Genomic DNA, 14,674 nt, shown 5'->3' with positions numbered 1-14,674 from the left:
GGAATACAAGACTAGAAGGATACAACTTATTTGCAAGAAACAGACTTGATAAACGAGGAGGGGGTGTCGCATTGTATGTTAGAAACGCGTATATCTGCACAGAGATTGAAGCTTCAGAGACTGGGAGTTCTGTGGAAACTGTTTGGGTAAGAATACAAGGACAGAACAATGGAAAGGACACCATTGTAGGCATTTACTACAGGCCGCCTGTGCAAGCTGAAGCTATGGATGAACTCTTTATGCATCAAATGGCCAAGTTCTCCAAAAAATATGACATAGTTGTCATGGGAGATTTCAACTATCCAGACATTTGTTGGGAATCTCTCTCAGGCAAAACTAACAGGTCAAGGAAATTCTTATCCTCTCTTGCTGACAACTTTATCTTCCAAAAGGTAAGGGAGAAAACAAGGGGAACTGCTACCTTGGATCTAATCCTTATAAACAGGGAGGAAATGGTTGAGGAGGTAAAAGTGGCTGGGACCCTAGGAGGTAGCGACCATGCTATTTTAGAATTTTGGATAACTAGAGGCGGAAGACCTGTGAAGACTCAGACGTCAAGGTTAGATTTCAGAAAGGCAGATTTTAAGGGATTCAGAAAGAGAATTGGAGGGATCCAATGGCTGGATATCCTTAAAGACAAAAATGTCCAGGAAGGATGGGAAATCTTGAAAAATGAAATTCTCAAAGCACAGTTGTTAACAATTCCGAAAAGAGGGAAGAATAGGAAGCAGTTAAGGAAACCAGGATGGATGAACACAGAACTTAAGCACATGCTAAAAAGGAAGAAAAAAATGTTTATAAAATGGAAAGAGGGAGGCATATCTAAAGAAGAATATAATGCTGTCTGCAGAACCTGCAGGGCACAAATCAGATTAGCTAAAGCTGAAAATGAATTGAGGCTTGCAAGAGATGTTAAAAGCAATAATAAAGGATTTTGGGGATATGTCAAAAGTAAAAGAAAAGTCAAAGATGCTATAAGATTTTTACAGGATGAAAATGATGAAATGGTAAGACAGGATGTTGAGAAGGCTGAACTTTTAAATTCCTATTTTGCATCTGTTTTCTCTCAGAAAGGAAATGTAACATCAACTGTTATTCACTGTCCTATTAAGGGAATAGAAGAATCCAGGATATCTATAAACAGAAAGATAGTGAGGAAACACTTAGCTAGCCTAAATGAATTCAAGTCTCTAGGTCCAGATGAATTACACCCCAGAGTACTGAAGGAGATAGCAGAAGAAATTTTTGAACCCCTCTCTATAATCTTTGAAAATTCTTGGAGAACAGGAGAAGTGCCAGAAGACTGGAGAAGAGCAAATGTTGTTCCTATCTTCAAAAAGGGGAAGAAGGTGGACCCAGGTAACTATAGGCCGGTGAGTCTGACTTCTATACCAGGAAAGATCTTTGAACAAATTATTTATCAACATGTATGTCAATACCTGGATAAGAATGAAGTGATTAAACAGAGTCAGCATGGGTTTGTAACTAATAAGTCATGTCAGACTAACTTAATTTCCTTCTATGACGGTATCACTGATTGGGTGGATCAAGGAAATGCTGTAGATATAGTATATCTTGACTTCAGCAAAGCATTTGACAAAGTCTCTCATACAATCCTTATTGAAAAAATGATTAAGTATGGAATGGACAAGGCAACTGTTAGGTGGATTCATAACTGGCTTAGTGATCGGACCCAAAGAGTGGTCGTAAATGGCTGCACATCCAGTTGGAAGAATGTCTCAAGTGGGGTACCACAGGGCTCTGTCCTGGGCCCTGTATTGTTCAACATCTTTATCAACGATTTAGATGAAGGAATTGAGGGTAAACTGATTAAATTTGCTGATGACACAAAGCTAGGAGGGATAGCTAATACTAGAGAAGAGAGAGAGAGGATTCAAAAAGATTTAAATAAACTGGAGAAGTGGGCAGCAACTAACAGAATGGTTTTTAACAGGGAGAAATGCAAAGTACTACATCTGGGCAATAAAAATGGAAAAAGCATATATAGAATGGGAGGAATAGGGCTAAGTGACAGCACATGTGAAAAAGACTTGGGTATACTAATAGATCACAGACTGAATATGAGTCAACAGTGTGATGCAGCAGCAAAAAAGGCAAATGCAATTCTAGGATGTATTAACAGAAGCATACAGTCTAGATCACGTGAAGTCATTATTTCCCTCTACTCCTCTTTGGTCAGACCTCATCTGGAATATTGTGTCCAGTTTTGGGCACCACATTTTAAAAAAGACATCAACAAACTGGAGCAAGTTCAGAAAAGAGCGACCAGAATGGTGACCGGTCTGCAAACCCTGTCTTATGAGGAAAGGTTGCAGGATTTGGGAATGTTTAGTTTGCAAAAGAGAAGACTGAGAGGAGACTTAATAGCTGTCTACAAATATCTAAAGGGCTGTCACATTGTAGAAGGATCAACTTTATTCTCATTTGCACAAGGAAAGACTAGAAGCAATGGGATGAAACTGAATGGGAGGAGACACAGATTAGATATTAGAAAAAACTTTTTGACAGTTAGAGTGATCAATGAGTGGAACAGGCTGCCACGAGAAGTGGTGAGTTCTCCTTCAATGGAAGTCTTCAAACAGAGGCTGGACAGACATCTGACTGGGATGATTTAGCGAATCCTGCTTTGAGCAGGGGGTTGGACCAGATGGCCCAGGAGGTCCCTTCCAACTCTACGATTCTATGATTCTATGATTCTATGATTCTATGATTCATAATTGGACATTCAAACAAACTGAGATCAGAGAATGAATTCTTAATTTATTAAATTAGTGGTGTGAAAGTTTTATAGTCCCAATATCCAAGTAAGATCGGAGGCCTCACTGTCTCAGGAGCACATTCCTCAGATTCTTTGTAAGCATGTGTGAAAATTTGTAAGTCATTTTCTTGCATAGACACCGCAAAATTCAAAGTGAAATTTCACAATCATCAGATGCAATAGCTACTGATGGCTAAAAATCCAGGAATACAACTGAAATATCTACTATATAATCGTCTAATTCTGTCTGTCTGTGTCACGTAGTGACACCCTGTGTGACGCAACCAGCAGGTCGGAAACTGAAACAACAAGACAAACAAGGGAACACCGGGGACACAGTTACAACGGTGGGCCCTACAATAGGGGATGGGGACGTGGACACCTCCTGCACTCTCCTGAGGCTGTGTCCCTGAACACTCCTCACGTTCCCTATACAAGCTCTTCACCTGTTGTCGAACAAGATGCAGAGTACTGCAGTGCGCAGGCACCGGACCTCTCTGACCTTTCCCGGCGCCTGCGCACTGCAGTACTTTACTCTGCCCTCAACAGGGCAGATAAAGTATGCATGCGCAGGAGCCGAGGGAGAAGCAAGGAGGAGGACATCATCGTATGAAGATGGGAGGCGCCGGACCGGACCGCGACACTAACCGCCCCCGCCCCCCGGTGAGTATAATCTAACGCGTATTTCTTATTTTTCAGGTTTCATCGGAGGCTTATCTACAGCATTACAGAATGGGGTGACAGATTCCCTTTAAATAAACAACATACATATTCTAGAATACCCGATGCGTTAGAATCGGGCCACCATCTAGTTATTTATATTTGTAGTTATCTGCTGTTAAAAAATTTGCACTAAGCCATAGACTCCTTTCTTCATGCCTTCATTCATTATCAGATCCCTGATATGCAACCAGTTTTCTCATGTGGTCATGTCCTTCACGAATATAAAGGTTATATTGGTGCGCTGCCAATGACGTTACTAAAGATACGAAGTACCTTTTATTTAAGATCAAAATCACAAACCGGTTTTTGGCTCCAGACTGGAGCCTGGATCAGGTTAAAGCTTCGGTACGGAGCCAAAAAAAACGGCTTGTGATTTTGTTCCTAAATAAAAGGTACTTATTTTAATAACCAACATAACCTTTATATTTTTATATGGGTAGTCATATCTCTGTACACCAATATACTGTAGTAGCAATAATAAAGAACTGTCTCTTACATGAGGCGACTGCAGCAAGAGCGCTAAAATTGAGGCAGAAGATATATGATGGTATATGATAGCCACAAATATATGAAAATATGAAAATGTCACAAATGTATAATGTATGCAACTAACTAGAGATCTGCATGCCACAATCACACTCATATGAATGCATGTATAATAAGTATATAGGTAGCATTAGAAATATGTGAACAGCAGTAATAAGCACAATTACATATTAGTAATATGGGGCAGGAGGTGTAAAGCACAACTTTTTGCAAATTTTACAAAATTGTTTTTCTTATGCAGAATTCATACTAGCCACTATAAAGCATGTACATGTAAGGGAGAAGACCGGGCTGCGGGTATCTGCTTGCCAGGACCAGAACTATTGAGGCTGCCTTCCCTGTTTCCTGGGGGAAGGACTGGCCCCATGACCCAGGATGAGGGGGCATGTTTAGTCAGAGGTCCCGGCTGAGGTAGAAAATGCACAAAGCTGCAGAGAGGCCCTCGCCGTCAGCGTGTGAGCAGCAGGGCAGGCAGCGCGCTCCGCACCCGAACCGCCAGAGCTGTGACGGACTGAAGCAGACAGACCCGGTGGCCTAGAGACAGTTTTGGCGTGGGCAGGTGTCGTGCAGCAGGCTGAGAGGACTGCTGCGCAGGCCTGCGTCCGTTAACCCCCGCCACCAACCGCGGGGATGAGAGAGAGGTGCAGGGTGCCCAGTGACTACCAGAGAACAAGGCGCCATACGCTCCGTGTCCGTGAGCACAGCGCACGTGCCACATAAGAAAAACCGGGTACGGGACAGACACTTGCACCCTGATTTGTCAGTTGATACTTTTCGGTCTACGTTGGACCCGGACAGCAGTGCAACCTTAATTGACTCGGCTGCATCAACTTATGGACTAAGGGCTCAGCGGAATGTACCGGAGACCGACTGCTGCAGCCAGAAGACAGATCCTCATTGCCTATAGGACCTTCTTGGATAAGCCTCGCGTCTACCGTTGTTGGTGCTATTGACTTCCCAGCAGGAGTCACCACCGCCTCACCACCGCCTGAGCTGCCGCCTCATCACCCCCAGAGCTGCTGCACCCCCGACCTTCTGTCTTTTCCCCGCTATCCCGCAGAATGTAAGTCCGCAAGAACAGGGTCCTCTCCCCTCTGTACCAGTCTGTCATTGTAAATTTGTTGTGGAAACTTGTTTACTGTTAATGATATCTATAAGTTTGTATATAACCCCCCTTCTCATGTACAGCACCATGGAATTAATGGCGCTGTATAAATAAATAATAATAATAACTTCTGACACTTTAAATGGCTCACAAGAACTACCGTTGCCTGATTCCTTATTCCTTAACTCTGCATATCCTTTGCAAATTGAGCGGTTTATTCCCTCATTTAACTGTTTACCTCCCTGCGTGGAGTGTCATGAACTCATTTTCTGCTCCACCAGTTGAGAGCTCTCCTTCCGTTCTCCCTCTGGTGGTGACAGGAGGTAGTGCGGTTGGTTTAAGTGGTAGTGATCTGCCACCTGATAAGGAAGATAACGATTGGATCTCTGGAGTATCAGACTGGATATAAGACAGCCGACGCCCTATCCGGGTGCTGGTGATTCAGTCTGCTTCTCAGGTCCTGGACTTCAGCTCTCTTCCAGTCTTCTCAAGTTAAGTTGTTTTTTTGCTAATGTTCACACTTGCGCTTGTTGGTCAATTCAGTTTTTTGTGTAATCAGCCTGCCCCTGCTGGGGCTATGCTGAAATTCCACTCCTATTAATCAGTATTTGCCAATCTGCTTTTTGTCCCTTATTAGATTGGCCTCTTTTTTGCTCTGTCTCAGAATACTTCAGAGTGCTGATATAGGTTTAAAAGTCTAGTGACTTCAGGGTTAATTTTGCTATCAGAAGTGTTGGACAATATTTTTGTAGGTTTTTTTTCGCAGATTGCAGACAGTGTCTTTCCTTTTCTGTCCTTTTTAGTTAGCCGGGCCCCATCGTTTGCTCAGCCTATTTTCCTGCCTTTGTTTGTATTTTCATCTTGTTTCACCGTTAATACATGTGGGGGGGCTGTGTTTCCTTTGGGGTCTGCTCTGGGGCAGTTAGTTTTCCTCTTTTCCTGCTTTAGGCTTATGTAGCTCTCCGGTTGTGACGAAGCGTCTAGGACCAACGTAGGAACACTCCACAACTGCTGCTAGTTGTGCGGGTAAGATCAGGGATCTGCAATCTGCATAGTAACCAACTTCTCTGGTTTTCTGAGACTTAGCTTGTTGTCTTTTTTTCCTCCTCGGTTTCCCATTCATAACAGAATCACCAGCCATACCGCAGATTCTAGGGTACTCAAAAGCAGGAAAGAATTGTTAGAGAAAGAAAAAAAAAAAGTGTCAGAATTTTTTTTTTTATTATGTATTTTTTCCTCTTTTTCTCTGGGGCCGTAGGAGGATTTTTTTTCCTAATGGAGATTAAGCAACTGTCTGACCGTGTGGAGCAGCTTGCTGCTGAAGTACAGGGAATTTCCACCTACCTTATTCAGTCACATGCTGCTGAACCCAAGATTTCCACTCCTGATGTGTTTTCTGGGGATCAGTCTAAATTTCTGAATTTTAAGAATAATTGTAAATTATTTCTTGCTTTGAAGCCTAACTCATCGGGGAGCTCTGTGAAGCAGGTTAAAATTGTCTTCTCCTTGCTGCGCAGCGACCCCAAGATTGGGCTTTTTCTCTGACACCTGAAAATCCTATTCTGACTAATGTGGATGCATTTTTTTAGGCCTTGGGGTTGTTGTATGATGAACCTTATGCCGTTGATCAAACTGAGAGAACCCTGTTGGCATTAAACCAGGGTCAGGATCCTGCAGAGTTGTACTGTCAAAAATTCCGAAAGTGGGCCGTCCTTACTACATGGAATGATAGTGCATTGGCAGCTCTCTTTCGGAAAGGTTTGTCAGAGACCGTAAAAGATGTTATGGTGGGTTTTCCTGTTCCCTCTGGTCTGGATGGCTCTATGTCATTAGCCATTCAAGTTGATCGGCGTTTACGTGAACGTAAAACTACACGGGAGGCGCTGCTGTTGTGAGTTCATTCTCCCCTTCACCTTTGATGTCTGATGAACTCCCTCTGCTGGTGAAGAGAGGTAGTGAAATTGATTGGGATGGGAAGAACCTGTCATCTGAACTGGCGGAGTGTGATTGGACATCTGGAATTTCTGAGTGGATATAAGGCAGACGATGCCCTGCAGGGCTGCTGGTGATCCTTACTGCTCTGAGCTCTTGCATCCAGCTTAGTTCCTGTCTACTAAAAGCTAAATTTTTGCCCTGCTATTATTCCATGAGATTTTGTCTGGTTTCCTTAGTGTTTGTATTCAGCCAGTCCTGGTTGGGACTGGCTGAATTCCATTTTTGTCTCTGATCAGTTGATCTCTTTGCTCTGTTTTCAGAATATACCTGAGTTCTGATATAGTGATTTTGAAGTCTAGCGACTTCAGGGCCTTTTTCCCTATCAGACGGTTGGGACATTTTTGGTAGGGTTTTTTGCGGATTGCAGCCAGCATCTTTTCTGTCCTGTCCTATCTAGTTAGTTGGGCCCCATCGTTTGCTCAGCCTGTCTTTCTGTCTGTGTTTGTGTTTTCATCTGTTTTTCACCGACAATACATGTTGGGGGCTGTCTATTGCTTTGGGATCTGCTCTGGGGCAGTTTAGATTTCCCCTTTCCTTCTTTAGGCTTATGTAGTTCTCCAGCTGTGACGAGGGGTCTAGGGCACCATTGGAACCCCCCACGGCTACTGTTAGTTGTGGTGTATAGGATCAGGGGTCTGCAATCCGATAGCTACCAACCTCTCTGGTTTTCTGGACTTAGCTTGTATTTTTGTTTTCTCCTCCTCCGGTGACTCATTCATAACACGCTGCCACCTTTAGAACAAATGTCTGAACCTATGCAATGTGATGGGGTTTTGTCTAGGGCGCAACATCGGGAGTTTAGAAGGCGTAATAAGCTGTGTTTTTTCTGTGGAGACGCCTCTCATACTATTTCTGTCTGCCCTAAATGAGAGAAACGTTTTGCACACACATTTGCTGTGGGCAGTATACAACCTAAGTTCCTTTTGGCAATTACTGTGATCTGCTCCTTGTCCACATTTTCCACTAAGGCTTTTGTGGATTCAGGAGCAGCTCTGAATCTGATGGATTTGGACTTTGCTAAACATTGTGGTTTGTCCATGACGCCTCTGCAGACACCCATTCCTTTGAGGTGTATTGATGCCACTCCTTTGGCGGAGAATAAACTTCAGTTTTGGACCTAGGTGATAATGCGAGTTGCCCCAGACCACCAAGAAAATTGTAAATTTTTGGTGCTGCATAATTTGCATGATACTATTTTTCTGGGGTTCTCCTGGTTGCAAACTCATAACCCAGTTTTTGATTGGAAATTTGTGTGTCAGTGTGTTCTTAGGGACGCTCCTGTTTTCTCCACCTCTCCTCAGTCTCATGATATTCCTGATTATCTGGCTGATTTCTCTGATGTTTTTAGTGAGTTTAAGTCTGCGTCTTTGCCTCCTCATAGGAGTTATGACTGTGCAATTGAGTTGATGCCTGGGTGTAAATTTCCCAAGGGTCGAATTTTCAACTTATCTGTACCCGAACATGATGCTATGCGATCCTATATTAAGGAGTCGTTGGAGAAGGGTCATATTAGACCATCCTCGTCACCGTTAGGCGCTGGTTTTTTTTTTGTGGCCAAGAAAGATGGTTCATTAAGACCGTGTATTGATTATCGTTCCCTTAACAAGATGACGGTTAAATATCAGTACCCGTTACCTCTGATGTCTAATTATTCTCCAGAGTTGAGTGTCTGCTGGTCTACTAAGCTTGACCTCAGGGGGGCGAATAATCTTATTCGCATCAAGCACGGGGATGAATGGAAGACGGCGTTTAATACTCCGGAGGGACATTTTGAGTACCTGGTGATGCCTTTTGGGCTCTCTAATGCCCCTTCTGTCTTCCAATCCTTTATGAATGATATTTTCCGAGACTTTGTGGATAAGTTTTTGATCATCTATCTGGATGATATTTTGATCTTTTCTAGTGATTGGGATTCCCATGTGGAACATGTCCGGACTGTGTTCCGGATTTTGAGGGAGAATTCCCTGTTTGTTAAGGGATCGAAGTGCCTCTTTGATGTACAGAGGATTTCATTTTTGGGATTTAACTTGTCTCCATCGACTATTGAAATGGACCCGGCCAAGGTACAGGCCATTTATGATTGGGTTCAGCCTACTTCTTTGAAGGCTCTCCAGAAGTTTTTGGGGTTTTCTAATTTCTATCGTAAATTTATAGGTAATTTTTCTAGTATTGTCAAACCACTGACTGATCTGACCAAGAAGGGAGCTGATGTGCTGAATTGGTCTCCTGAGGCTGTCTCAGCATTTCAGGAGCTTAAGCGGAGATTTACTTCAGCTCCAGTTTTACGGCAACCTGATGTCTCACTTCCATTTCAAGTGGAGGTGGACGCTTCTGAGATTGGTGCAGGAGCTGTGTTGTCCCAAAAAGACCCTGTGACTTCTAAGATGAATCCCTGTGCCTTCTTTTCTCGAAAGTTTTCCCCATCTGAACGCAACTATGACGTGAGGAATCGGGAATTGTTGGCCATGAAATGGGCATTTGAGGAGTGGAGACATTGGTTGGAGGGAGCTAGACATCAATTTGTGGTCCTCACCAATCACAAGAATCTGATTTATCTGGAGTCGGTCAAACGCTTGAATCCTAGACAGGCTAGATGGGCCTTGTTTTTCACGCGTTTTAATTTTGTGGTCTCTTTTCTTCCGGGCACTAAGAATGTTAAGGCAGACGCCCTTTCTAGGAGTTTCTTTGCTGATTCTCTTAATGTGACCGAGCCTACTACTATCCTAAGTGAGGGGGTAGTTCTTTCTGCCATTTTGCCCGATTTGAGACGCGCCCTGGAGGAATTTCAGGAGGATAAACCTGAGTGTTGCCCTATGGGAAGATTGTATGTTCCTGACCAGTGGAGAAAGAGAGTGATGTCTGAAGTCCATTGCTCCGCATTGGCTGGTCATCCGGGTATTTTTGGTACCAGAGATTTTGATGAGTTGGTCGTTTTGGTGGCCTGCCCTATCTCGTGATGTCAAGAATTTTGTACAGTCCTGTGGGACTTGTTCTCGGTCTAAACCCTGTTCTCGTTCTAGTGGGTTGCTGATGCCCCTGCCGGTGCCCAAGAGGCCATGGACCAATATCTCAATGAATTTTATTTCTGATCTTCCTTTCTCTCAGAAAATGACTGTTATCTAGGTGATTTGTGATAGATTTTCCAAGATGGTCCATCTTGTACCACTCCCAAAGTTGCCATCTTCCACTGAGTTGGTGCCCTTGTTTTTACAACAGGTGGTTCGGTTACATGGGATTCCTGAGAACATTGTGTCCGACAGAGGGGTCCAGTTTGTTTCCAGATTCTGGAAAGCCTTTTGTTCCAATCTGGGAATTCAGTTATCCTTCTCCTCCGCGTTTCATCCCCAGACCAATGGGCAGACTGAGAGAACAAACCAGACCCTGGAGTCTTATTTAAGATGTTTTATATCTGCTGATCAAGATGATTGGGTCTCATTTTTGCCCTTGGCCGAATTTGCGCTGAACAATAGAGCTAGTTCTGCCACTCTGATGTCACCCTTTTTCTGTAATTTTGGGTTTCATCCTCGATTCTCTTCAGGGCAAGTGGAATCTTAGTCCTACCCAGGTGTGGGCACTGTGGTTGTGAGAATGCAGCAGATATGGGACCAAGTGGTGGATAAGTTGTCACTCTCTCAGGAAAAGGCCCAGCGTTTTTCCAACCGGCGTAGGACCATTGGTCACCGGTTTAAAGTGGGTGATATGATTTGGCTGTCGTCTAAGAATATTCCTATGAAGGTTGCATCTCCAAAGTTTAAGTCAAGATTTATTGGACCTTGTAAGATTTTGGAGATTCTTAATCCTGTTTGTTTTTGATTGGCTCTTCCAGTTACGTTCAAAATCCTTACCGTATTTCACAAGTCACTGTTGAAGAGGTTTGTTGAGCCAGTAGTTCCTGTGGCGGCACCTCCTGATCCTGTATTGGTTAAAGGCAATGTGGAATATGAGGTAGAGAAAATATTGGATTCTCGTTTGGTTAGACGGAGACTCCAGTATTTGGTCAAATGGAAGGGTTATGGCCAGGAGGATAATTCTTGGGTCTCTGCCTCTGATATTCATGCCAATAAATTGGTTTGTGCTTTTCACCGGGCCCATCCTGATCGGCCTGGTGGCATGGTTGAGGGTTCGGTGACCCCTCCTCAAGGGGGGGTACTGTCATGAACTCATTTTCTGCTCCACCAGTTGAGAGCTCCCCTTCCGTTCTCCCTCTGGTGGTGACAGGAGGTAGTGCGGTTGGTTTAAGTGGTAGTGATCTGCCACCTGATGAGGAAGATAACGATTGGATCTCTGGAGTATCAGACTGGATATAAGACAGCTAACGCCCTATCCGGGTGCTGGTGATTCAGTCTGCTTCTCAGGTCCTGGACTTCAGCTCTCTTCCAGTCTTCTCAAGTTAAGTTGTTTTTTTGCTAATGTTCACACTTGCGCTTGTTGGTCAATTCAGTTTTTTGTGTAATCAGCCTGCCCCTGCTGGGGCTATGCTGAAATTCCACTCCTATTAGTCAGTATTTGCCAATCTGCTTTTTGTCCCTCATTAGATTGGCCTCTTTTTTGCTCTGACTCAGAATATTTCAGAGTGCTGATATAGGTTTAGAAGTCTAGTGACTTCAGGGTTAATTTTGCTATCAGAAGTGTTGGACAATATTTTTGTAGGGTTTTTTTGGCAGATTGCAGACAGTGTCTTTTCTTTTCTGTCCTTTTTAGTTAGCCGGGCCCCATCGTTTGCTCAGCCTATTTTCCGCCTTTGTTCGTATTTTCATCTTGTTTCACCGTCAATACATGTGGGGGGCTGTCTTTCCTTTGGGGTCTGCTCTGGGGCAGTTAGTTTTCCTCTTTTCCTGCTTTAGGCTTATGTAGTTCTCTGGTTGTGACGAGGCGTCTAGGACCAATGTAGGAACGCTCCACGACTGCTGCTAGTTGTGTGGGTAAGATCAGGGATCTGCAATCTGCATAGTTACCAACTTCTCTGGTTTTCTGAGACTTAGCATGTTGTCTTTTTTTCCTCCTCGGTTTCCCATTCATAACAGTGGAGTATCTCATTGTTAATTAAAATTGTTAATGTGGCGCCCCTGAGGCTCAGTTGCCACAGAAGTACTGCATCTTCTCCTAAGGTGTAGTGCCCCACCACCTAGGTAAGTTGGGAACTCCTTTCCTCGCTCCAACACTCGCATCCCACACACAGGATAGTTCAGCACTGACCACATTGCGGCTTCATGCTTAGAGGGTAGCAGAGCACCTTTCGTGGGTCCTTGCTTCGTAACACGAGAAGTGCTGTGAGGTGGGTGGAGTTATAAAAGGTTGGGAAGGTTTAGAATTACAGAGCAGTCTGGAGGTCAGTCTGACAGAAGGTCAGTCGGGTAGGAAGTCACTCGGGCAGGAGTGAGGATCCCTGGAAGAAGGGATGGAAGAAGGAGTGCTGCAGCTGCCTCAGTGACCTGAGCCAGCTGGCACGGGAAAGGAACAGAAGGAGAAAGACGTAGAACTGCAACCTATGCTTCCATAAGAGAGAGAAGGAACAGCGCGGAATGAAGGAGTAGGAGAACAGAGAGGAGTTGTAGGTTGGAAGAGGAACCCTGCCTATAGGTTCTCAGCGCAAGGCTGGGGCCCGGTCCCCGAGGTTGTATGGACACTTATGGTTCTGCAGCAGACACCGGTGGAGTAGTTGGCTGTAAATGCACTACTCCCATCCAAGACTTGGGGCACAACAGCAACTGAATAGAGAGCCAGGACTCCAGAGAAGGGAGTCCTTGAGAGAGGCTACAGCTGTCTGTCATACAAGTAGAGTTGTTAGGAACATCTGACAGGAGGAACTTCAGAGTACCACGGTACTGGAGCTCTTCACACTAAAAGGCGCAATAGAGGAGTCGTTCAGGAGAGGTACATGTTGGCGGGGTGTTGGAGAGGAGAATCCTGACTTGCCCGGGAGGTTGATTGAGTCTCTACCCCGGAGGACACAGCACGGAGGCAGGCACCAGTGTGTACCGCGAACTGTGAGTAAAGCTTTGGAACTGCAAGCCCTGGTGTCTTCCATTGATTTTTGCGCCAACCCCGTCAGCACTGCTACATCTGGGTACCAACATTCCTCACACCACCTGCGCCTATACACTGCCCTGGGGTTACAGCTTCACCTGTGGGGAGCTACACCATCTATGCTGCAACACGCCATCAGCCCCAGAGGATCTGCACGCAGCGTTGGCTTAACATCTTGCTTGCCAAACACCACAGGTGGCGTCACGAACTATCATATAAACTATATCTCAAACCACCATTACTTGGGCGCCCAGGGCCACGGACCGGGTCACAGCTGCCATGACACATCCCACTGACGCCAGCCCGGTACCCAGTACCCCACAGCCCTGGGAGGGCGACCCATTAACCCTTGCTCTGCCTCTTGCCCATCACTGCATCCCGCAACCTGCTTACATACAGCACAGCTTTTAGCTACATATGCATACAGAATATTGCTATGTACACTTCTATCTTCAGAGTCGATTGGGCTCAGAGTGGTCAATATACCGTAATAGTCTATCATGGATTTACATAGAGGGTTTTCAGGAAAAACACTAGGTAAGTCATAAATGTCCCTAGGGCCTCAACAGAGCATAAAGAGTTGCGGTCAGGGTTGGACTCGCCCACCAGAGAACCAGAGAATCCTCCGCTGGGCCCTGGCTTCTCCTTCAGGAGAGTTCATAGTGCAAACCTTGCAGTTGCTATGGGGCTCTTCAGTGGGGGAGAAAAGTGGGTCCTCAGAATCAAATTCTCTGGTGGGCCCAATGTCCTTCAGTCTGACACTGGTTGTGGTGCTCTCTTTTGATTGTTCATCCTAGCACAATGGCCTAATTTCATTTGCAGGTCTACCTGATAAAGCAGTTCAGCTCCATCTCAAGGTCATCCTCAGGTTTTTGTGTCTTAGGTGCCATTAACAACTCATAGTTTATTCCTACTATCTGTAATATTGTATTCCTATTCACCTGCACTGTTATTTCTTTTTACAGGTTAATGTCTGTGCTCCATGTGGTGACAATATGGAGCAGGGGCCCAAAGAAAGCGGTGGGATGCAAGCAGCGAGAGAGGAAAGGTCCAGTATTGGAGATCAGAGTGAGGAGCTTCAGGGAATAGATGGAGGAGACCTGCCATGCATGGAGTGTGACAAGGGGGATCAACAGGGAGTAGAACTTGAGAGAGAACGCTTGCGCAGGGAAATCTGCAGGGAGCTGAGGATTAAGGAAGGAGCAGAGAAGCTCCTGAGAGCAACCACAGAACGCAAGAATCTGGGACATGTGGAGACCATGCTTAGGACGTGTGAGAGAAGACTGGACAGCTTGAAACAGGAACTGGAAGACCTTGATGTCTCTCCTACATCACCAAACCAAAAGTCAGGTAATGAGCTGAGCATAGCTACAATGCTCTTGGAGTACATGTTATTTCAGAAAGTGGGTAAGTGACTGATAGACACATCTGTTGAATCTTATCTCCAAGACATAAAAATGAACAGATGGTTTAAAACTAAATATTTTGACATTCGAATT

General features: G+C 44.8%; 1 protein-coding gene across 1 annotated transcript in view; it reads left to right on the top strand.

Annotated features, from left to right (window-relative positions):
* LOC141100328 (serine/threonine-protein kinase N1-like) overlaps window positions 1-14,674 on the top strand; it is a 109,371-nt gene that overhangs the window by 18,591 nt on the left and 76,106 nt on the right. The window contains exon 2 of the mRNA XM_073588727.1: window positions 14,141-14,525. Coding sequence (XP_073444828.1) covers window positions 14,141-14,525 — 385 coding nt within the window. The remainder of the gene's footprint in view (window positions 1-14,140; window positions 14,526-14,674) is intronic.

This window comes from Dendrobates tinctorius, unplaced genomic scaffold, assembly GCF_039654945.1.
Source record: "Dendrobates tinctorius isolate UK_male_01 unplaced genomic scaffold, ASM3965494v1 ptg000104l, whole genome shotgun sequence".
Classification (NCBI taxonomy): domain Eukaryota; kingdom Metazoa; phylum Chordata; class Amphibia; order Anura; family Dendrobatidae; genus Dendrobates; species Dendrobates tinctorius.
This window is presented reverse-complemented; position numbering and strand designations above follow the sequence as displayed.